The following is a 23,906-nucleotide window of genomic DNA, read 5'->3' as shown; positions in this document are numbered from 1 at the left end:
GGGCCCTGCCTTTGAATGGTGCTCGGAGTCTAGCACTGTTTAATGCTAATCTGGTAACATTATATACATGGGCCTTTTTTTTTTCTCCTTTCCCTTACACAAAGGAGGAAGGGGCTCAGTTCTTCTGAGTGGGTTGGTTGTGGTTTTTTTCTCCCTCAGCAAAAGGCAATGCTGGGCAGCAGGGCCGTGAGCTCAGCTGCGGCTCGCTGACATTTCCATCTGAATCCACCTGAAGGGGGTCAGCTTTTGGGGAAGAAAGAGGCTTCTCTCCCTCTCCAGGCCAGAATCTGATCTCCAGATTAGCTTGCTGGTTATCAATAGAAGCAACAGTTGGCGATTGCAACTCAACACTCCTCCAGCCCTTGGAACAGCATTGAAGCAAAGGGGCTTTTCAACTGGGAGAGCGCGGGGACTGAGGCAGCGTTTCAGTCACCAGCAATGCTTGGCAAAGGAGCACCGACATGCATTCTGCACTGACATAGCATTTCTCTCTGCTCTACCAAGATCAGGCTAAAATTTCAGACCTGATTGCTCCTCTAGTCAACGAAACAGGTTGGTAATATGTTTTTTCCATACCTAAAAAATGGTGGGTTGTGAGTGAGGCGTTCAGTAACGTGCTCTTCATTGTCTGTCATGTTTCCCCAAGCAGTGCTGCTCTTGTTCTTGGGCTGCCACAGTCTCTTCTCACCAGTTTCTGCCCAGTCTCTGCTGGTGACTCTGCAGTGGCTCAGATTTATGATCGAGGTGAAATTCTGTTGTCCGTTTCTTCTTAAGCTTTCCAAGATAGGGAGTGTGGTAAAACCTTCCTCTGGTGGGATATGGATTTTTGTCAAAGCAGAGTCAGATGTGAGTGGCACAAAGAGGAGCAGGGAAGCAGGGAGGAACTTTCCTTCCACCCCATTTCATGCTTCCCAGTAACAGAAGTCAAGTGGAAGAGATGTGGGACGGCTGATGGCACGTTCCGTGCTGTGTTTTGTGTGTTTATGGGTACACTCAGGAATTGGATTTGTTCATCCCCACACACTGTTGAAACAGATCTCTAGGGAGGACTTACAAGAGATTGTGGGGTTTGTAGCCAGTGCATCCACAAAAGGGATGTTTAAAGCTGAGAAAGTGGAGAGGCTGCCGGAGGAACTGAGGTTGCAGCAGATACAGTTTGTGTCCGAAGCTGATGGTGTACATTGGGAGCACGGGACACCTTCCTGGGAGCTCTGGGTGAGCTCTCCTGTGTGTGATGAGCAGAAGTGATGGGTGAAGAAATGAAAGCAGGTGTTGTAGCGATGATTTCTGTTGGATTAATGTGAGTAACAAATTGCATTAGGCACAGAAGGAATTAAAGCTGGCACAGAATTTCACTGATGTCTTCCCAGCCCTGTATCTGCTTCTCTCTCTATCATTGCTTCCTCCCCAGCGAGTTGTTGCCCAGCTGTGTAAATGTTTGAGCTTCTTCCCTGCTCATCCAAAATGATAAGGGCTGGTTGTGCTAGCAGCCAGAGCAAAGGATTAGTCCAAGAGGTGTCTGAACCCCTTCACTGTGAGAGCGTGCCTCAGCTCTGCGGCAGCCTCACCTTTCAGGCAGTGAGAAGCTGTTCCCCTTGAAGCCAGGCAGAAGCATCCATCCTTGCCCTAAGGAGGTCAGGGAGGAATTGCTTTTGAACTACCAGGAGTATAAACAGCCCAGAGAGAGCTGGGGCTATTGGCAGCTTCCAAATCTGCGTGAAATGAGCAGCAGCTCCTCCGTAGGGTTGTGGGCTCACTTGGACACCGCCTGCAGGGAGGTTTGCTGTGAGCACTGGGGGAGACTCATTGCAGCACAAACCAGAGCAGGCATTTGAGCTGTGCCTGGCAGAGGAGGGCCCGTCCACCTCTGAGCCATCTGCAGCAGCTGGGGGGCTGCAGGAAGTGATGCACTCAGCCTCAGCCTGGGGTTTGCCCGAGGCTGTGCTTCCCTACCGACGTGATCCATGGCAGGGTTTCTTTCCTTCCCCTAGGATGAACAAGCGATCGTTTCTGGGAGCCTGGGTGGCCCTTTTGGTGCTAACTGCCTGGCAGCCTGGTGAGTATCTCCCCCTTAGACACTCCAAGGCCAATGCTCATCATCAAAACAGTCACTGCAGAGCAGTGCTCTGCCCAGAGAGTCCAGAAGTCTGGAGGACTTGGAAAACACACCTATCCCCTTGGCTGGAGCAAAACCAAGAACTTAGTGTTCCCCTTGGGGCGGGAGGGCTGGTTTGAAGGAGATTGGTGCACCTTTGTGGGGAAGCCCAGGTGCCAGTTTCAACTACACATTGTGGTAGATGCATCAGCAACCTGTAGAGACAGTAGTTGACATCAAATGAGGAGCTGGCACGCTGTATGAGACTGGCAAAGCCGGCAGGATATACAGGCCAGAGGAGCTGTTGAGCTGGATGAGTGGTTTATGTATGTGTGCATATATCTTGTGTATGGCTGTGTATGTGCATGGGGGGCATTCCAGAGCTTGTGATGGTCTGGCCAGTCACTATGAAAGAGGAGTTTGGAATACGTCTGGTGTTAGGACTGCTGAGAGGCTGCCCAGCCTGTATCTAGTAGAGAAGGTTCCCCTGTTCTTGGAGGACTTTCCAGAGCAGATGTGGGGGTGCCTCTGGTGGGGTCTCAGGCCTGTAGCAGGAAGCCTCTCCTGTTGCTCACACCCCATTTCCCATGGTACATTTTGTTTTGTTCACATCTGGGCTGGATGAGGCCCTGAGTGACCTACTCAGCCCCACTTTGAGCAGCGGGTGAGGCCAGCCAGTAGCCAGGGACCTCCTGCATCCATAATGGCAGGGGACAGGGCAAGCTGTCCTCAGCTGGTGGCCCCTGAGCAGAGCAGGGCAAGGCCTGGGAAATAAAAGTGCATCCTGAATCCAGGTGAACAGAGCCAGGATTGTTCAGAGCCCGGTGGCTCATGTCAGCCAAGATTGGATGTCGCGAGGACAGGGCACTGCTTTTCTACATCAAAGAGAGGAGGAGAGGGGGAGGAAAACCCACCAGGCATGCATTGAAACATGGCAAAACTATCTTATGAAATATCTTTAGGAGAGACAAGTATGTTCACTGATAGTGCCTTTTAGCAGGGAACCTGGTGGTGCCAGGACCTGGGGGTCTGTCAGAGAGGACTGTCCATGGCAGCCGGGAGGGCTCTGCCGTGCAGGCAGGAGGAAGGTGTTCTTGGCCAGGAGCGTGGCTCTGGGGGCTGATGGGCCCCTGCCGTGGCCTCTCTGAAGTCAGAACCACTCCTGAAGTTGCCATAAGCACTCTCTTCTCCCTCTCCTTCCAGCTCGTGCTATGACGAGTCTGTATCCGTTCTGGCAGAACGACACAAAAACGCCCAAAGTTGATGATGGAAGCTCTCCTGAGATCAAGATTTCTATCCCATTCATCTTTTTTGGAGCCCCATACAGAAGCATTTATGTAAGTGGAGAAGCAGACCTTCCCTTTCTTCTTTTCCTTGCTATTAGAGGCTGCATTTTAAACGCTCTCTCCCCATCGTCAGGAACTGCAAGATTTATTAGCACCTACCTGACAAGTTCTTAGATTTCATGAACTGATAGGTTTTATGATTAAGAAAGTCAAAGGTGTATTTAATGGGCTAATGTTCATGGGGAAGGGATATAAAAGGCAATAAATTTTCTTTGTGGGTGATTAAATAGTGCTGCAAAGCGAAGGCCTTGACACAGGGAACATTATTCCTGTTACATGACAAGAAACGAGAACATGCAGAGACCCACAGGGGCAAAATGCAGGCGATGGTTTGGACCCATATGTAGGTGCCCAAAACAAGAGCAGGCTGCTCAGGGCTCAGAGGATGGCACAGTAAAAGCCTGGCAAAGGGGGCACAGGCTCCTAGGGGTGGGCTGAGAGGGTCTGCCAGGGCACATCGAAAAGGTGCCTGTGCCAGGGGCCTAAGTCAGTGTGGTTGTGTGCTCGATGCTGAGCACATCCATGCTTTGTGGTGCACTGGTCTCTGTGGGTATGCCTATTCCAAAGTGGGTTACACATCCACCAGCCCCTGGGCTCAGGGGAAAGGTGGAGACTCATTCCTTCCCCTGCCTCTGACCAGCTTGTTTTTGTACACAGCAGTAGCAAGGTAGGGGTCATCCTCTTCTCCCAAGTAGTGAATGACAGGACAAGAGGAAATGGCCTCAGGTTGCACCAGGGGAGGTTGAGATTGGAGCTGAGGAAGGACTTTTTCCCTGTGAGGGGTGTCAGCCCCTGTGCCAGGCTGCCCAGGGAGCTGGGGGAGTCCCCAGCCCTGGAGGGATCCCACAGCCGTGGAGCTGAGGTGCTGAGGACTGTGGGGTGGTGCTGGGCTGGGCAGGGTGAGGCTGAGACTCCAGCAGCTTCAAGGGCATTCCCAACTGAAATGATGGTATGGTTTTGTGGTGACTGTGGCCACCAGTGCTAGGATGAAGTTGAATCTCTGCCTAGGCGGTCAGGTTGTCTCACTATCAGTACATAAACCCTCTTCTGCCCAAAGTCTCTCAGCCCATGTTTTCTGATGAAGCAGCAGTGTTGTGCTCCACACGAGTGCTGGCTGGGCCAACAGGGCTGTCTGTGTGCAGGTGAACAACAACGGCGTGATCTCCTTCAACGCGCTGGTGAGCCAGTTCACGCCCGAGGCCTTCCCGCTGACGGACGGCCGCGCCTTCCTCGCGCCCTTCTGGGCCGACGTGCACAACGGCATCCGCGGGGAGATCTACTACCGGGAGAGCACCGCGCCCGAGCTGCTCCGGAGAGCCTCCCGAGACATCCGCAAGCACTTCAAAGACATGTCCTCCTTCTCCGCCTCCTGGCTCTTCATCGTCACCTGGGAGGAAGTCACGTTCTACGGAGGAAGCAGCACGACTCCGGTAAGAGCCGTCGGCCGTGCTGCTTGACGGGTGGTGTTTGATGGCTGAGGATCTGCCTTTATTTATACAACAGTCCTGACCTTTGTGTGTAAAGTGAGTCGTGTTGTGTTGCCGCTTCTGCGCTCCCTTTTGGGCAGAGGACCACCACAGGTTAGCCTAAGAGCCAAAAGCTGGCTGCTTCTGTCTTGAGCAGTTGGCTCCGATAAACAGTTCAGCTCTTTTCCATTTGTTAAAGAGACTGGAGATTTAATGCATATTTTTTTTGCCAGTCCTGGCAGTGCTCGCAGAAAAAAAGCCCAACACACATATATATTTGCAGACAGCAAGTGCATGTATTGCCTGAAGAATTACATTTGCAATACAATGCAATTCGTTTTGTTAGAGAGCAGCCTGGCTGTTGAGCAGTGGCCAGGGCTCTGGGTTGGCACGTGGAACAGCACGGTGCAACTTAAGCAAGAAATTGATGGCAATGCAGAAAAGCTGCAGGAAATGGTTTTGTGACTGTGGCCTCGGGGAAGCTGCAGCTGCTGTCTCTCGATGACGCCCGAGCAGATGGGTTCGGTTTCTGAGAGCCTTGATAAGTGGCTGGGGTGCTGGAGGCAGGATTGGTCCTGAGCACCAAGCAGGGGATGATTGTGGTTTGTGTAAGTGCTCCTGAGTGACAGCCATCAAACCTCCTGGTATCAGGTCAGCTCCCAACAGCCTCCAAGAGACACCTGACCAGAGTGAGGTTTGTTGCTCCATCGAAGAGCTGTTGTTACACTATCAAAGTGACAATTGCCTTTATGTCTTTGTGCCTTCTGACCTCACAAGGTTGGGAAAAGGTGAACAAATGTGCTGAGATGATGAAGAGGAGATGAGATGCAGGAGACAGAATCCCAGGGAGAGGATGCAGGAGGGGAAATGGTAGTTCTCGTTAGCATGCTCTCCTGCTTGCCCCAGTGTGAACTGTGCCATTTGCAGCTGCTGTGAGGCAGCTCTACCTACACCTCTCACTCCACCTGACAGCTTGTGCTGGCTGCTTTGCTTCTCTTTTCAAGATTTCTCTTGGCAGGAGCCTAATACACCTTGGAATTGAGATCCCTGTGGCATGCAGTAGAGTGCAGCCCTGGGGTCCCCTCTGCAATCTTTCAGGTGCCTGTGCTCACCTCAGGAAGGGGCAGCCTGTGTTTTGTCCCCTGGTAAAATCCTGCTGACACAGAGGCAGGAGGAGCAGTTTACTGTGGCACAGTATCAGTGCAGAGCAATCTGGGGCAGGCAGGGATGGGAAGGGCAGGAAAACATGGAAAGCTGAGAGGAGTGATTAACTATCTGTTCCCATTGATGACCTCTGCTGACAAATCTGCGTGGATAGATGGAGTATCTCATAGGAGAGGCCTCTTCTGTCTTATGTGCAACTATAAAAGGGAAGAGCTCAGGGCTGTGCTGCCCTTCCTGCCTGGGGCTGTGCTGACAGTTGTGTGAGTGTACCTGGAGTTTGGGGGGCTGGAAATGCAGAGTCATTTCAAGTGAGAGGAGGAAGGCGAGCCAGGGATTTAGCAGGTAGCAAGGGGATTTGGCAGTCAAGCAGAGCACATAATATACATGGCAGGCTTGGATGTAATCCACTGTTAACAGCATGGTAGGGTATGAATGCAGAAGAGAGCCAGGTAAGATAACACAGTGAGGAATAAAGCTGAGACAGGGTAATGGAAGATAACAGGTCAGAACAACCCAAATGCTGCTGATCCCTTTTCCCCCTGCGAGCTTATTCTCCTGCTGCCACCTATTGGCATTAAATCTCATGGAGACAGCCTTGTCCTCCTCCCAGGTGGAGGCAGAGGCAGGATGGGAGCTGGCAGAGTCACAGCAGCAAGGACAAGGGTATTTCAGACCTCATTTGGCTTCTGCTGCCCCTCACTGTGAGGGTCCCGTGCTTCTCCCGGGCCAGAGGTGAGCGTGGCAGAAGGACAGGCAAGCAGTGTGAGAAAAGCAGCACCAGCTCACCAATGTGCTTATGATTTCCAACAGGTAAACACTTTCCAAGCAGTCCTGATCACAGATGGAGTGTCATCTTTTGCCATATTTAACTACCATGAAATCAGCTGGACCACGGGGACAGCCAGTGGAGGGGATCCCCTGACTGGTCTCGGTGGAGTGATGGCCCAGGTGAGGCTCTTGTTCACATATCCCCACCTCTGTCCTGCTCTCAGATGGCTGCCTGTAGCTTTCCCATTGTTTCTCTGCTCACTGAGTCCCTTAGTGTCCCGGCCTTGCAAGCCCATTGCCTGGTACAGTGGCTTGAGTGCAGCAATGTTAGCAGTGATGCCACAGCCAGTCCATCTGCTTGAGGGGAATGAGATTCCTGGCATAAGGGCAACCTCCCTCTGTCTCTTCTTTGTTTTGTCTTGCCACACAATATACACACACAGATCTATTTGTACATTCATGTGTAAACATGCATCCATAGTGCTTGTGGTACCTGTTGAGCTTTTCATCCACATCCAAACTACCTACAAACTGAAATCCCTGAAAAGAGACTTTAAAGCTAAAGAAAATACACTTGGGAGGTATTGCAGGGGGCAGAGAAGTGCAGAAATGCAGCGTTGCTTTCCCATAGCAAAGGGCTGTGATGAAATTTGGTCCCTCTCTGTTTTAGGCTGGCTTCAATGGTGGAAATATCACCAACTTCTTCAGCCTCCCAGGCTCTAGAACCCCAGACATAGTCAATATCGAAGAAACGACCAACGTGAACGTCCCCGGGCGCTGGGCTTTCAAAATAGATGGCAGAGAAATAGATCCAGCCAACGGCTGCAGCCTGAGAGGTAAGGGAGGAAACTGCACTGCTTTTCTTCCCCACAAATTTTGGGGCACAGTGTAGCAAAAGGTACTGCTGTAGGGATGCTGGTGGAGAGGTGCCTCACTGCTCTGGGCTGCTGCACGATTTCATGTTCTCCTCTGCTCCTGGTGTTGCTTTCAACCGCCAGCAAAGAGAACTGTCATCGGTGGTAGGTTTCCTTCCTTCTTGGGCTTTTAGTAGCGTGGTGTTGCTGTGAGCCTCTGTTTCTGAGGCCCAGAAGTAGAAACCTAACCTGAAGTCAAGGGTGGATGGAGCCTTGAGTGTGTTGCAGGAATAGAATTGCACAAAGTCACAAAGTGGTAGGGATTGAAAGTGACCTCTAAAGATCTTCTAGTCCAACCCCTCTGCTCAAGCAGATCCACCTAGATCTAATAGGATAGAACAGCACTAAGCTGTTGCCTCGATTCTTTTCTGTAATGCTGGTGGTGGCGATGGCGAAGACCTGGGGACAGCTCTTTCCTCTTGCTCCCAAAGTAGGAAAGCTGATGATCTGGTCTCATTTCCCTTGTTTCTGCAAGAGGAATAGCAGGTTTCTAGGCAGGACAAGTGCCTTGTCCCTGCAGCAGCAACAACATCTATGCTTGTGTCACCAACAGCGTGGGGATACAAAGGGATGAATAGATGCAGATAGTGACTGCACAAATACTCTGCTGCAGAGAGATTATTGCATTACTGTTTGACAAATAAAGCTGGCAGGAGCATCCACTATGCTCCAGGAGCTTTTCCAGTTGTTGTATGTTGTATGATGCAACAACTCTGAGCCATGCAGCTTCTTTATGTCCTGGTTTAGGGCTGGGCTGAAGAAGGCCCACGAGACTCCAAGGCCCTTGCAGACCCAGCGGATGATTCGAGTCCAACCAGCTGCTCACCCCAGGAGGAAAGGCTGGACTTTGCAAAGGGGCTGGAAGGCAGTCTTAGCTTTGCAGGTGACAAGGGCAGGGTGGATAGATCCCATCACTGATTTGCCTTTCACAGTGGACAGCCAGCAGCCCTCCATGAGAGCAAAATGCAGTGCAAGGCATCGAAGGCAAGGGGACCAGCCACTCCTAATGACTCTCATTCACTCAAATCCACCATACTGGGAGCCCCTTGCAAGTGGGTCTTCCTAAGAGACACTGTGTGCTGCAGGAAAGTGGAAAATAGCTTTTATTTTGGTAGGAGGCAGGGAAGATGACACAAAGTTTAGGAGAGGTGAATTCAGGCAGTGTGTGGTGGAAGCCACGCGCCTGAGAAGTGTGAAAGATGGCCATATGGAGGAGAGGGAGAATCTCACTGGTGTTTGCCACCCTTGTTTTCCTGCCTTCTTGCTGCCTCTCACGTCTCTCGCCAGACAAACCTGCCTCCCTTTATAGTGCCACCGTGTAACGAGGCTGTTGCTGTGCGATCGCTCGTCGTTTCCCCTCGTCACTGCCGTGTGGTGTGGAAGTTACTAATCAACTGCTCTTTGGTTTCGTAACTACTATGAGTGCTTTCTGAATGGGACTGAACTGCTTCTGGGACACTGATGGCAGAGTGGCTGCTGGACTGGCACATTTATGTGGATAGAAGAATTCTGGAGATGTCAGCAAAGCTGAAGGATGGCGCAGTAGGGCTGGAAATGGCTTCTGAGAGGCACAAGCTTTACCAGTGGACTTTCCCTTTGAGAACATAGCACAAATGGCTCTTGTATTCCATGATACTGAAGCAGAACAAGGGTGGTGGGTGTCCAAAATGGAAAGAATAGCCTTCCAGTAATCCAGCCAGCACAGTGTGGTGCCAACTCTGGATTTCTGAGCGCTCACACCATCCCGTGGATATGCAGTGCGGGCAGGGCTTGAAGGGGACACACTGTGCATTGCAAACGGAGCTCGTGATGACAGCGCTTTGCTGAGCAGCTCTTGCCAGGAGAAAGCCAAGCCAAGCAAAGAAAGCAGCCAAGAAGGCCAGCAGCGGGATGCTTTGGCAACGATCTTGTTTGTGGGGCTGGCAGACCCCTTCAAGGACCCACACGATGTGGTTAGAACCTGTCCCTGTGTTGAGAGCAGTGATGTAGTATGGTTTTTTTTCCCCCCCTTCTGTTTTTCTAGGACAGTTTCTCCGTCAAGGGGAGATCTTCTGGGACAATACCAACTGCACCACCAAGTGCCGCTGCCTGGACTTCAACAACGAGATCTTCTGCCAGGAGATGGCTTGCGGCCCCTTTGAAGTGTGCGAGCCGAAGACCAAGTTCTTTCAGTGCGTGCCGGTGGAGAGCAGCACCTGCGTGGTGTTTGGAGATCCACATTACCACACCTTCGACGGCTTCCTCTTTCACTTCCAGGGTTCCTGCTCCTACCTCCTCGCCAGGCAGTGCTGGCCAGGCTCCCAGCTGCCCTACTTCAACGTGGAGGCCAAGAACGAGAACCGAGGCGGCTCCTCCGTCTCCTGGCTGAGGGATATTTTTGTGGAGGTCTACTCGCACAAGATCGTCCTCCCCAAGGGCAGCTTTGGGAAAGCAAAGGTAAGAGCCCCGCTGAAAGGGGAGAACTTGCCAGGTTGGGTCCTCCAAGGTGGCAGCGAGACTGCGATGGCAGCCCAGAGAGCGTGGGACGGCACTTCTGGGCCCCTGTGGGAGCGGGCACGGGCGGCAGGCATGACTGTCCTTCTGAGCACATCCCTAGCCCTAAGACAGCCCGTGACAGGGCTGTGTGGCTCCTGTCAGTGTCCCAGTTTGAGGGCTCTGCTATTTCACGCGCCGTCTCAGTCGTCTGGTGTTGTTCCCGCAGGTGGATGACTTGGTGGTGTCCTTACCCATCTCTCTGGAACTGGGCGCAATAAAAGTCTACCAAAGCGGTTTATCCACGGCCCTGGAGACTGATTTCGGCCTTCTGGTGACCTATGACGGGCAACACTACGCCTCTGTCTCGGTCCCGGGCACGTACATCAACGCCACGTGCGGCCTGTGCGGGAACTACAACAAAGACCCCGAGGACGACAGCCTGCGCTCGGACGGGAGGGCGGCCGCGTCGGCGCTGGAGCTGGGCGAGAGCTGGCGAGTGCCGCACGCCGAGCGGCAGTGCTGGTCCGGCTGCTCCGACAACTGCAGCCTCTGCGACGCCGCCACCGAGGCCCTTTATTTCACCTCCGAGTACTGCGGCTTCATCAACAAGAGCGGGGGGCCGCTGTGGGAGTGCGGCACCGTCGTGGACCCCACCGCCTTCGTCCACAGCTGCGTCTATGACCTCTGCAGCAAGCAGGAGAACGGCACCAGCCTGTGCCAAGCCATCCAGGCCTACGCCGCGGTGTGCCAGGCCCTGGGCATCTCGGTGGGAGAGTGGCGTGCCCAGGCGGGATGCGGTGAGTGTCGGCGTGCTCGTGTGATGGATGAGGGGAGTGAATTCAGGGGTCTGCCTGGTACCTGGTAGTGTGTGAGACGAGGAGGGAGACATCCAGGGGAGGGGTTTGCCTGAGAGATGATCAATCCCTCTGCACCACAGCATCAGACTCTTGGTGTGTGTCAGGCACGAGATGGGAGTTTCACGTTGCTGCTGTGAGGAGAGATGGAGGCTGGGGCAAAACAGGGCCTGGCTGGTGGCAACCATCCTCCTTGCTGGTGGTATTATATAGCTGTGGGCAGAGGTCCTGGGTCTGTTATGGAGAAACATGAGTGAAATGCCTGGGGACAAAAGTGGAGGGGCCAGTTCTACTGGGTTGTCTCAGCTGGGGGTCAGCAGGAAAGAAGCAACTGATCCTGAACCATGCTGTAACAGGGTCTTCCTGTTGTTTGCCTCCCCTCTGCACCCACAGCAGCAGCCGTTCAGTGCCCGGAGCTCAGCCACTACTCGGTGTGTGCCAGCAGCTGCCCTGCCACGTGCTCAGACCTGACGGCCCCGCTGGGCTGCACCTCCCCCTGCGCCGAGGGCTGCGAGTGCGACGAGGGCCACGTGCTCAGCATCGACCGCTGCGTCCCACTCCACAAGTGCGGCTGCGACGTGGACGGCCGGTACTACGCCGTCGGAGAGTCTTTCTGGGCAGCAGCGGACTGCACGGTGGAGTGCCAGTGCGAGGATGGCGGCGAGGCCCGGTGCTTCAACAACACTTGTCCCGAAGGAGAGGTCTGCGCCATCGAGGACGGCTACCGGGGCTGCTACCCCAAGCGGGAGAGCCTGTGTTTGGTGGGGCAGAACCAGGTGCTGCAGACGTTTGATGGCATTACCTTCCCCTATCCGCTGGAGCACTCCTACACCTTGCTGAAAACCTGCCCGGAGAGACCAGACTTCATCGAGGTGGACATCAGCCAGAAGAAGCCCGGCTCCGCTCCCGACGGGCCGCGTGGCGTGCGGATCCAGGCGGCCGGCCAGGAGGTGAAGATCGGAGGTGCCAGCTTGTCAGAGATCAAGGTAAAGGTGCTGCTGTCGGGGCAACCCACTGCAGGGAGGGAGGTGGTAGCTCATGCTGTGATCCAGTTACTCTTTGGAGAAAAGTTCATGGGTCTGTGGCCCTGCACCGTTCCCGCAGGATGGGGCCTCAGGCACCACAGTGGCACTTGGAGGAGTGCTGCTTGGGCCATCACTGTGTGGATGTCCCTTAGGAGCCTGCAAAGTTGTTGGCATGGTGCTGTTACTCCTGTTTGTTTGCTGAGTCAGCTCTGGAGACTCTGTTGGCATTGAGTTTGTCTCCTCAGCGTCAGCGGTTGGACTTGATGGTTTTAAATGTCTTTGCAACCAAAGCGATCCTATGATTGGGTTGGAAGGGAAGGAAACAGCTGTATGCCCTCCCTGAAAGGAAGCTCCAGGCCTTGGAGGGTGGGTCCATGTCAGGAAGCATTTAGTTGCCCAGTGTGGTGCAGCCAGCAGATGGGAACAGCCTCTCTGAAGCCTCTCGATCTGCCTGTTACTTGCAGGTGAACGGTTACGACGTGGAGCTGCCCTATTTCCACCCTTCGGGCCGCCTGGAAATCTACCGCAGTGACAACGGTACCGTGGTGGAGTCGCAGGGGCTCCTGGCCGTCGGGTACCACGACTCGGGGCTCCTGGAGATCCGCCTCTCCACCACCTACTTCAACTGCACCGGCGGCCTGTGCGGCTTCTTCAACGGCAACGCCAGCGACGAGTTCTGCCTGCCCAAGGGCAAGTGCACAGACAACCTGGAGCTCTTCCTGGAGAGCTGGACCACGTTCGACGAGATCTGCAACGGGGAGTGCGGGGACCTCCTCAAGGCTTGCAACAACGACTCGGAGCTGCTCAAGTCCTACAGGAGCCGCTCCAACTGCGGCATCATCAACGACCCCACCAACAGCTCTTTCCTCGAGTGCCACAGCGTGGTCAACGTCTCAGCCTACTACAGGACGTGCCTCTTCCGGCTGTGCCAGAGCGGGGGCAACGTGTCCGAGCTGTGCGACTCGGTGGCGCGCTACGCCAGCGCCTGCAAGAACGCCGACGTGGATGTGGGACAGTGGAGGAGCCACAGTTTCTGCCGTGAGTCCAACAAGGCTTTTTTTCCCTCCAGGGTAGGCAGAAGGGAGCGTAGACTCCACCCTGACCACGGGTAGTCTTTTTGCTGGGAGCTTGCAAGTGTACAGAGGCAGATCAGCTTTTCTTAGAGAGGCCAAAAGGTAGGGACTCTTTACCCACGCCTCCTCTCTCATCTCGCCCTTGCCCTCAGGGTGCTTCTCTGTGGCCAAGCTGGGAGATACTCAGTGGCAGAAGGACTGTTTGGGAGGAAGGTGCAGGATATGGAAAGGAAAGGGGAAATGCAGTAGGAATGCAGTGTCTCACAGCCTGAAGGTGAGGCAGCATCGCCCTGTGTACCGATGGTAGTTCCTAATCGGCGCTCGTGCCGCCAGTGACAGATTTCCCAGTGAAGTGTTTTTAGGGTGGCACTTGAAAGAGGTATCAGGAGTTTTATGATGCGATGTAGGAGCATTCCAGAGCTGCAGATGGTATGTGACAGTGCTGTGTGCCACCACCAGAGGATAATTTGAATAACACTTGTTTTTAGCTGTCGCTATAAACTTGCCGTTGATGGGGAAACATTCATCATTCAGAAACGAACGTGAAAAAGCCCCAGTGTGGAAGCACGTAGCAGGGAGGCAACCCCTGTCTCTGCCATGGTGTAACCTGGACTTAGAGCCTCTGAAATAGCAGGCACAAGTGTCACTGGGCACATGGCAGGACAAGGCTGTGATGTGAGGAGGAGAAGGGGTTGCAAATGGGATGGGAAGAGCCAGTGGCTGGGAGGGGGTTGGGACTTTTTTCCCCTCTCACCCTTTTCCCTCCCCCTGAATTGCTGCTCACCCCATTCCCACCTTTTTGCCTGTTCACCCACCCCCTGCTGCCCCGGGGCCACCCACGAGAACTCACATTCCACATCTGTGGGCCCTGCAGCTCTCGCCTGCCCGGAGAACAGCCACTTTGAGGAGTGCATGAGCTGCGTGGAGACCTGCGAGAGCCTGGCCACAGGCCCCGTCTGCACTGACACCTGCACGGAGGGCTGCCAGTGCGATGAAGGCTTCGCCCTCCGCGGCACCCGCTGCGTTCCCCGCGGCGAGTGCGGCTGCAATTTCGAGGGGCGCCAGTTGGCCACCAACCAGACCTTTTGGATGGACATCTCCTGCCACTTCCTCTGCTACTGCAACGGCTCCGACAACAGCGTGTACTGCGAGAACGTCTCCTGCAAGGACGACGAGTACTGCCTGGAGGAGAACGGCCTCTACTACTGCCACGTCCGCACCGACGCCTCCTGCATCATCTCGGGCTACGGGCACTTCCTGACTTTTGATGGCTACTCTTTCGACTACCAGAGCAGCTGCCCCTTGGTCCTGTGCACCACCATAACCCGGCCGCGGGCAGAGCGCTCGGACACCTTCCCGGCGTTCACTGTCACCGCCAAGAACGAGGATCGGGACACGTCCCTGGCCCTCTGGGTGAAACAGGTGGAAGTGGAGGTCTTCAATTACAACATCGTCATCCACCGTGCCTACAAATACACCGTGATGGTTCGTGCAGGGCCACGAAGGCCGTGGTTGTGTCTCCCTTCTGTGGCTCCCACACCGCAGAGCGATTGCCTAGACAACGAGGCCTTACGGCTTGCGTGTTGGTCCAGGGGTTGGGAAGTGGTTGGGAAGCCCAAGTTTGTATGCTTGGGCTTGTCCTTAGGGTGCTGCCAGGCATAGCTTCTGGGGGGGGGTTTCCCTTTAGGCTGCCTCGGTTTGGATGTGGAGTTGAGGCCAGCAGGGATTGAGCCCCAGGAGCACTGAGCTGCCCTCATTTGTGTCCTCCCACGGCAGCTCTGATGGTTCATTCTCACTCACGGTGTGTCTCGTTTCCTTCCCCACAGATCAACGATGAGCGTCTCTACCTGCCCCTGAAGCTGGGCCAGGGCAAAGTGAACATCTTTGCCTTTGGCTTTCACATCGTGGTCGAGACAGACTTTGGGCTGAAGGTGGTGTACGACTGGAAGACCTTCCTGTCCGTCACCGTCCCCCGCGGCTTCCAGAACCTGACCTACGGGCTCTGCGGCCGCTACAACGGCAACCCCGAGGACGACCTGGTGACATCGGGCGGTGTGCCGGCCGCCGGCGTCGCCGACTTCGTGCAGAGCTGGGCCAAGCGAGACGCCTTCTGCCGCGTGGGCTGCGGCGACCGCTGCCCCGCCTGCGGGAAGGTGGAGGGCTTCTGGAAGCCCCAGCAGCTCTGCAGCCTCATCCCGAGCCAAAGCGGCGTCTTCGCCAAGTGCCACAGCAAGATCAACCCCAGCTTCTTCTACAAGAACTGCCTGTTCGACACCTGCGTGGACGGGGGGGCCATGCAGACGGCCTGCAGCTGGCTGCAGAACTACGCCAGCACGTGCCAAACGCAGGGCATCGCCATTACCGGCTGGAGGAACTTCACCTCCTGCTGTAAGTGCCACCCTGCCTCTGGCTCCTTCCTCTCTAGAGGTGCTTCCTGGGATTGTCCACCACAGCCATAGCTCTTGCTGGAGCTCACCCTGTAGAGAGGTGGCAGAGCTTCATGTGGTGTCCGTTACCTCTGGACCATCAACCTGGACATGTGCCGGGTCCCCACAGTCAGCAGCTGGGGATGGCTCTGGGGATCCCCTCCTTTCCTGATGGATAAGGAGGCAGTCAGTGAAGTGGGGAGCTAAAGCAGTACAGTCATAGTCACTGCCAAGCCTGCCAGACCTGTCTGCAGCCCAGGGAGGAGGAGGCCGATGACCCAGCAGCCAGTCCCTCCTGGCTTGCTGGGTGAGGCAGAGGTGTGGAATGAGGTCTGGGGTGCTGTATTCTCCTGGAGTGCTTATGAACTCTGTGCAGTATAGCAGCAACAGGGATGGAAGGGGGAAGCCTCGAGTTGAGGAGGTATCAGCCATCCCTCTGCTGTTAGACAGGAATTACATTGGCTGGCTTTGAAGCCAGGAGTACGTGTTTGCTCTGATGAAGCCGTATGCTCTTGTCAATAAGATCTCGATGCAATGCTCAATTAGGCTCCCGAGGATGGGGGCCACAAGTCTCTCTGGCAGCCAATCTATCTGGCAAATCAGATGAGGAGTAATTGTCTTGTCTAACAAGACTGAAAATTAAATGTATGTTGTTCTTCCTTCTAATGAGTGAACTCATGGCTGAGAAGGCCCAGGGCAGGGGCAGCGAGCATCCTACCTGCTGCCAATGGGCATCCCACCTGCCAGGTCTGAATCAGTCCCCATCAGGCACAGGGGAAAGCGGCCTGCTCATGATGAGCAGCATCCCTGCAGGGAGCTGGTGATCTGGTGTCAGTGAGCAGGCTTGTTTGTGGGCAGCAGGGGCACCAGGACAGGGCTCTTGGGAAACTGTCATGCAGGAGCTCAGAGACAGGTGAAGAATGGGGAAACGTTGCTTGGGCTGGACTAGGCAGCTGGCAAGCAGAGCAGGATGGAAGGATGTAGGCTGCCTTTCCCCCTTCACTTGTGTGCCTGGGAGCTCCAGATCCCTCTCTGGGCAATGTGACCTGTGTTTGCCATGTTGGCAGGGGAATGAGCTGCCCAGGGGCACCAACAGCAGGGATTCCAGCCCCACATGAGGCTGGCTACCAGGCTGGATTTGTCTGTAATCCTGATCTGTCCTCTGTCAACGTGGCAGCCGTCAGCTGCCCGCCCAACAGCCACTACGAGAGCTGCGTGTCCCTGTGCCAGCCCCGCTGCGCTGCCATCCGCCTGAAGAGCGACTGCAGCCACTACTGCGTGGAGGGCTGCCAGTGCGACCCCGGCTACGTCCTCAACGGCAAGAGCTGCATCCTGCCCCACAACTGCGGCTGCTACTCCGATGGCAAGTACTACGAGGTACGCCGCTCGTGCCCTTCTCTCAGTGCTTTCCCTTCCTGGGGTTTGGGTGCTTCTCCCATGCCGGTCTCACTTCCAGCCCGAGAGGCTTGGCACAGCCGCTCTTTCAGAGCTCCAGTGTGAGGAAGGCTGGTGTAGAGCAGAGCAGGCTCCATCTTGCTGGGGGCCCTTGGGGATTGTATCTCCTAGAGGAGAGGAGAAGTGGAGTCAGTAAGACTCCACAAGGCAAGAGCCTGGTATCACGCTGGTGATGGAAACTGTGGTTGTCAGTGAGGGCAGGGATGGTGCAGCAGCAGCAGCATGGGGCTCTCACACTTTAGGGGGTGCTGGGGGCAGAGAGGAGAGGGAGGGATGTTCCCCCATGGTATGCTACATAGCAAGTCTGTCTGGCAAAACTGTCACATGGCTGTTGGGTGGCTTGGGTGTCAGGGGAGGGGACTAGCAGAGTGGAGAAAGAAAGAGTGGTGCCTGAGAAGACTGGCTTTGAGTGCCCAAGTGCAGTACTGTGAAACCACATTGTTCTAGATGTATTCCATACAAGCTGTGTTTGCTGTTAGAGGTGAAATTTACTTGTTTGGATGTTACTCAGGGCTCTGACTCAGCAGAGTGCTGTGCTGGTGGCGTTGCTCATGTTACAGGGCGTTGTATTTTGTGCTGGTGAAACTGCTCTGTGTAAGGAGTGTTTGCCAAGCCCCATAAGGAAGCCAGTATTGGGATACTGTCACGTGAGGACTCTAGCAGAGGGGCTGGTGGTGCAAGAGGTCAAGGAGGTATTTTGTGTGCTGTGGTTCAAGTGCAAGAGGCAAGGGAGATTGTGGTGGCAGCAAAAACATGTGGTTGCCTCGTACCTGTGGGGAGCGGAGATGTTGCAAAGTGGGTGCAGGCTTTGGTTCTCTGGGCCTTTCCTGCTGTCCTCATCGCCCTCTCTTGCTCGCTGCTTGGGGTAGGGCAGGGATCCCTGGCCCCGCCAGCCGGTGATGTGGCCCTTTTTCAGCCCAAGCAGCTCTTCTGGAATGGGGACTGCACCCGCCGGTGCCGCTGCTTCCGACGCAACCTCATCCAGTGCGACCCGCGGCACTGCAAGTCTGACGAGGAGTGTGCCCTGCGCAACGGCGTCCGCGGCTGCTTCAGCACCAGGAGCTCCTTCTGCATGGCCGCGGGCGGCGGCGTCTTCCGCACCTTCGACGGGGCCTTCCTCCGCTTCCCCGCCAACTGCGCCTTTGTCCTCTCCACTATCTGCCAGAAGCTGCCAGACTTCTCCTTCCAGCTCATCATCAACTTCGACAAGTGGTCCTCGCCCAACCTCACCGTCATCTCCCCCGTGTACTTCTACATCAACGAGGAGCAGATCCTCATCAGCGACAGGAACACTGTCAAGGTAAGGTCTTGTTAGAGGCATCCAGCCCTTCTAGAGGGGGACCATGGGCTGGACAGCAGGGCACCAGCTCGTGAGAGGAGGACAACAGCCACACCACGACCCTTCCAACACCCACCATCCTGTGATTCCACGACCAGGTAAACGGCAGCCACGTGAGCATCCCTTTCGTCACGGGCCTTTCCACGAAGATCTTCAGCCAGGAGGGTTTCCTGGTCATCGACTCCAGCCCCGACATCCAGATCCGCTACAATGGCTTCAACGTCATCAAAATCACCATCGGGGAGCGGCTGCAGAACAAAGTGTGCGGCCTCTGCGGCAACTTCAACGGCGACCCGACGGACGACTACGCGACGCTGCGGGGCAAGCCGGCGGTCAGCAGCGTGGTGCTGGCGCAGAGCTGGAAGACCAACGGCATGCAGAAGAGGTGAGCGGTGGGACGGCCCTTCCTTCCCTTCCCTGCGGGGCGGGAGCGGGGTCGGCCGCGACGGGAGCCCCCCGCCACATGTCCGCTGCCCACAGCTGCAACGAGCTGCAGTACTCGCAGTACGCCGCATCCTGCGACAACGTCCAGATCCAGGACCTGCAGAGCGACAGCTACTGCCTGAAGCTGACGGACATGAAAGGCTTCTTCCAGCCCTGCTACGGCCTCCTAGACCCTCTGCCCTTTTATGAGTCTTGCTTTCTGGACGGCTGCTACAACCACAAGAAGGTGCAGCTGTGTGGCTCGTTGGCCGCCTACGGCGAGGCCTGCCGCACCTTCGGCATCCTGGGCACCGAGTGGATCGAGAAGGAGAATTGCTGTAAGAGAGCTGGGAGGGAGGCGTCTGGGTCGAGGGGAGCCAGGGGGAGAGGGGGGCCCGCTGGGGCCAGGGCGGCCCGTGACGGTCCGAGGCTAAAGATGGTGTTTGTGCTCTGCCTTGTGCTGTTTAGCAGGAGTGGTGGAAGATCCCTGCGTGGGCGCCGACTGCCCCAACCGCAGCTGCGAGCTGGACAACGGCGGGGAGCTGTGTGGCTGCATCGAGCCCCCGCCCTACGGCAACAGTGAGTACTGCAGCCCTGGCTGCGAGGCCAGTGCCGCCGGGGCTCTGGGAGGTGGGCTCATGGCCGTGCACGGTTCAGGGTGGGAGCAGGTTTTCTGGAGCACACGTTCTGGGCACCTCTGGCTCTGGAGTGCTTGACAGCATGGGGCTGTTGGATGGGAAGGGCATGCTGCAGGAACCCAGCCCGGCGTGGGGAGGAAGGCTGGGCCTGCAGGACCATTTGGGATGATCAAAGCTGTGTCGTCTTCTCCTTTAGCCACCCATGACATCATTGATGCGGAAGTGACCTGCAAAGCTGCCCAAATGGAAGTGTCCATCTCCAAGTGCAAGCTGTTCCAGCTGGGCTTTGAGCGTGAGGGGGTGCGGGTCAACGATCGCCACTGCCCTGGTATTGAAGGGGAGGACTTCATCTCCTTCCAGATCAACAACACCAAAGGCAACTGTGGCAACCTGGTGCAGGTGAGTCAGGGCACAGGGCATTGAGGCAGCGTGGCTTCATGCCAGCTGGGCAGTTCTCTGCTGGGGTCAGGATGAGGGTGCATGTTGGCTTGAGGAGATGCTTTCCTGCGGGGAGGGAAAACAGAGGCAGGTCTTGGTAGAGTAAGGATGCTGCTCAGCAGTTTCTAGCCCTTTCTGGCCAGAGGCAGTAGGGGGGCAGCAGCACCCTGGGTGTTGTGTGGCTTTGTTTGTTGGGAGCAGGGGAGCAGTGGGAGTTGACCCATCTTGGGCGATGCTCTGCCTGCCTTCTGCAGTCGAACAGCACACACATCGTGTACAAGAACACGGTGTGGATCGAGAGCGCCAACAACACGGGCAACATCATCACCCGGGACCGGACCATCAACGTGGAGTTCTCCTGTGCCTACGAGCTGGACATCAAGATCTCCCTGGACTCTGTTGTGCGGCCGATGCTCAGGTAGGTGCTGGGATGAGGTGTGGATCCTCTGCCATTGCACAGGCATAGGGGCAAGCAGGCAGAAGGTGAGGGTCCAAAGCTTGATGACGAGCTGTGAGGGTTTGTAGCTTTTCCTCTGTCCAACTGGTGGGTTTTCTTTGTCATTGCTAGTGTGATAAACCTGACAGTGCCAACGCAGGAAGGGAGCTTCACGACCAAGATGGCCCTGTACAAGAACTCATCCTACAAGCACCCTTACCGGCAGGGCGAGGTGGTGCTCACCACCCGGGACGTGCTCTATGTGGGGGTCTTTGTTGTCGGGGCCGATTCCAACCACTTGATCCTGATGCTGAACAAGTGCTACGCGACCCCCTCGCGGGACAGCAACGACAAGCTGCGCTACTTCATCATCGAGGGAGGGTGAGTGACTGCAGACCAGGCATGCCCTGGTGGTATTCTATCTGTAGGGGAGGGTGCTCAAAGGGGTGTCATTGTCAGTTGGAGCCGAGGGCCTTTCGGGCAGTGAGGTGGCTGACCAAGAGGTGGTGACCTGTTCGAAGGGGTGTGGAATAGGCAGCTTGGATAGTTAGCACAGGAGTTTGCTTAGTGTGGAGGTAGTTGAGGCCTTGCATGCAACAAGGTTCTGTCCATGGAGAGAAGCAAATTTCCTCATGTTGAAAGTTTGGCAGGCGTCAGGGTGTCCAGAGCAGAGAGGAACGATGTGAATTGTGGTGGAGGCATCTTGGGAAGTGTGACTACAATGAAGTTGGAAGTGCCAGAGTGCAATGCCCTCATCCAGAGGAGACAGGCACAGTGGGACCTGGGGCAAGGAGCCTTGCTGAGACAGGGGCAAGCATCAGTGCTTTGTACAGGTGCCAAAACATGAAGGACAACACCATTGGCATAGAGGAGAATGGGGTGTCGTTGACCTGTCGCTTCCATGTCACCGTCTTCAAGTTCATCGGGGATTACGATGAAGTTCACCTCCACTGCGCCGTCTCGCTCTGCGACTCGGAGAAATACTCCTGCAAAATAGTAAGTGGGGCAAGTACTGAGGGACCAGCCTCTTGCTTTGCAAGACTCTATCAGAGCACAGTGAGCCTGGCTGACCTTGTGTCAGAGGGGCACATGTAGTCATTGGAGGTGAGGCCTAGGAGGGTCTCGTGTCAGCTGGGCACTGGAGAACCCCGCTGTAGGCAGGTTGCCCTTGGACCCTTGCTCTTGGAGCCTTTGGGCCCTCTGGGGAGTTGGGCCAGCCTGGGAAGGGGCAAGAGTGATGGAGGTGGCGTTTATCCCCATGTAGAACTGCCCTCAGCACACGAGGATGGCCAGTGCCTTCGCCCAGGAGCCCAAGGAGCAGATCCTCTCGGTGGGGCCCATCAGGAGGAAGCGTAAGTGTGTGTGTATGACCCCAAGGAAGGGTGTTTGTGGCATGCCACGGGGCAGTCAGGATCCTGGGCTCTGGGGTGAGGGAGCGTGTGTGCCTGTGCCCTGTGTGGACAGACTGCTCCTTTGAGCAGACTGCTCGGGTTTTTGCTGATGGGAGGTGAGTGTGGAGGGTGTGTGGATGATGGGGATCCACCTTGCTTGGGAATGTACGTTCCTAAGTGTTGGGCAGGAGATGGGGTGACAGCAGGGCAGGTGGCAGGAACCTGGGGTGGCAGCCAAGGATCTTGGGCTTGGGGTCTGAGAGCATTGTTCAGGGGCCTTTCTTTGCTCTTTGTACCCAGGATCAGACTGGTGTGAGGACAACGGGGGCTGTGAGCAGATCTGCACGAGCCAGGCGGACGGACCCCTGTGCAGCTGTGTGACGGGAACGCTGCAAGGGGATGGCAAGAGCTGCAGGGGCAAGTACCAGGGGCAGAATTGAGGCAAAGTGTAGTGGAGGGGGCTTCTGTGCCCAAACCACGTGGTGTGGAGAAGGTGGCTGGAATGTGTGGAGGGAGGCAGAGGGCCCGGAGCCAGATGTGTGCCGTTCCCAGGGGACAGAGGTGCCTGGCGGTGCAGGGCCCAAGACCAGCACAGTTTGTGGGGCACCTGGGCTGTTGGGGCAGGGAGGGAGGAACCCATTGCACTTGAGCAGAGGCCTCAGCTCACACGAGGCTTGTTGTTGTGTTGGCAGCCTCCAGCTCTTCTGAGGAGCCCCGTGCCACAGCGACCCTTCTGGTGTTGGCTCAGCTGTGGCTGTGGCTGCGTGCAGCGCTGCGGGACCCGACCTCGTAGGCGCGGTGATGCCACCCAGCCAAGGACTGTTCTCACGTCAGCCTGAGTCTTTGTAGGGTAGGAGACAGCACCCTCCACACGTGCCCAACCTGCCACCAACCCGTCCTGCTGGAGCCAAGAGAGGGGCTTGACCTGGAGAGAGAGAGATGGCAGACCCAGACGTGAAGGTGGCACAGCAAGGCAGAGCTGGATATTTGCCTGCATGGAGGCAGGGACTTGGGTTTAGCATTTTTTGCAGGTTTCTGGCATCGATGTGGGACTTTGGATTGGTTTTCTTTTTGCAGCTTTCCATCATTGATGTGGGACTCAAGGGAGGGGGGGGGAGGAATCAGTTTTTCCCCAGGGTTTTCCATGTAGTGTACACCATAGGTGTCCTGCAGCCCTGTTGGCAGCATGGGATGATCTCCACAGCCCTCAGGAGCTGCCATTGGTGTCTCACAAGCGCACAGACTCAGAGGTAGGTGTCAGGGGATGGGTCGTGGGACGGACCAATGCGTCGTCATACGTCGCAATACCTCAGGAGGGTGTTGGCCTCTTGCTCTGTGTGTCATCGAGGCATGTGGTCATCCCCAGGGTCTCTGGGCTGCAGTGGTGACAAACTGGTCTCAGTGTTTGGAAAGAAGTGCTTCCTGTCAGGCAGGAGCAAGAGGCAGAGAAATGAGGGATGAGAATCCCTCCTGTGTTCACGTGGTGTGCCTTGACGGAGGTTGTTTTGAAGGAGTGAGCAGGGTTGGGGTCTGGCAGGTGCCAGGCAGTGTCAGAGTGTCTGTTGGGAGAGTTGAGAGCGACCTCAGGGTGCCAGTGGGTGTGTGTGGGGGCTGTCTATGTTGGTGTCTTGTCTTGTTTTTGTACTCTGTGAAATGGCTGCGTGGGAATAAAAGTGTTGTAATCCTTCGTAAGCGGCGTGGTCCTGGTGTGGTGGCAGTGAGGATGAGGAGAGGCAGCTGGGCAAAGGGGGTCCTCAGGAGTGGAGAGGGTGCCAGACAGATGAGCTGGGATTGGGGAGGGGGGAGTAGTAAGATTTTGTGAGGAGGGAAGGGGGCCCTCTGAGTTCTCTGCTGGGGTGCCAGGGAGACCTGTGAGCTGGGTGGGTGATGGTCTGCTCGCCTGGCTGGCTTGCGGATACTTCTTGGGGAGTATCACCACTGCAGGGGAGGTCCCTGCCGACTGTAGCTAGTTAATGTTAGAGCGTGAGGGAACACCCAGTGAACTACAAACCCTTTAACCCAGAGAAATACGGAGATGATAGTGGGTGCTAATGAAAGGCACTTAGAGTAATGCAGTCAGCATGGGCTCACAGGGGCAAGGTCCTTCTTAACTCACTGGATGTCCTTCAACGTTACAGTCGCCTAGCGGAGCAAGGGAAGGCAGAGGCTGGAGTTTCTCT

At 55.8% G+C, this 23,906-nt stretch overlaps 1 protein-coding gene across 3 annotated transcripts; it reads left to right on the top strand.

Moving 5' to 3' along the window:
• Positions 1 to 461: 461 nt before the first annotated feature.
• Positions 462 to 23,399, top strand: TECTA (tectorin alpha). 3 transcript variants are annotated; one of them, XM_062014040.1, is made up of 24 exons: positions 480 to 552; positions 1,992 to 2,056; positions 3,299 to 3,432; positions 4,584 to 4,871; positions 6,882 to 7,019; positions 7,510 to 7,675; positions 9,777 to 10,189; positions 10,455 to 11,025; positions 11,476 to 12,068; positions 12,572 to 13,145; positions 14,055 to 14,665; positions 15,007 to 15,568; positions 16,784 to 16,983; positions 17,978 to 18,361; positions 18,499 to 18,785; positions 18,881 to 19,161; positions 19,292 to 19,402; positions 19,658 to 19,860; positions 20,154 to 20,317; positions 20,468 to 20,716; positions 21,169 to 21,331; positions 21,600 to 21,687; positions 22,027 to 22,143; positions 22,419 to 23,399. In XM_062014040.1, exons 2-24 carry the CDS (start codon positions 1,993 to 1,995, stop codon positions 22,517 to 22,519), a joined length of 6,462 nt encoding a protein of 2,153 aa, XP_061870024.1. In that variant the 5' UTR covers positions 480 to 552; position 1,992; the 3' UTR covers positions 22,520 to 23,399. The 3 variants fall into 3 exon arrangements, with proteins under 3 accessions (XP_061870026.1, XP_061870024.1, XP_061870025.1); XM_062014041.1 differs by lacking the exon at positions 480 to 552 and adding an exon at positions 690 to 744; XM_062014042.1 differs by lacking the exon at positions 1,992 to 2,056 and having other exon boundaries at positions 462 to 552.
• The last annotated feature ends 507 nt before the right edge of the window (positions 23,400 to 23,906 follow it).

Source organism: Colius striatus, chromosome 23, assembly GCF_028858725.1.
Source record: "Colius striatus isolate bColStr4 chromosome 23, bColStr4.1.hap1, whole genome shotgun sequence".
Lineage (NCBI taxonomy): Eukaryota > Metazoa > Chordata > Aves > Coliiformes > Coliidae > Colius > Colius striatus.
The sequence above is the reverse complement of the archived record's forward strand: the minus strand, read 5'-3'. Positions and strand labels throughout refer to the sequence as shown.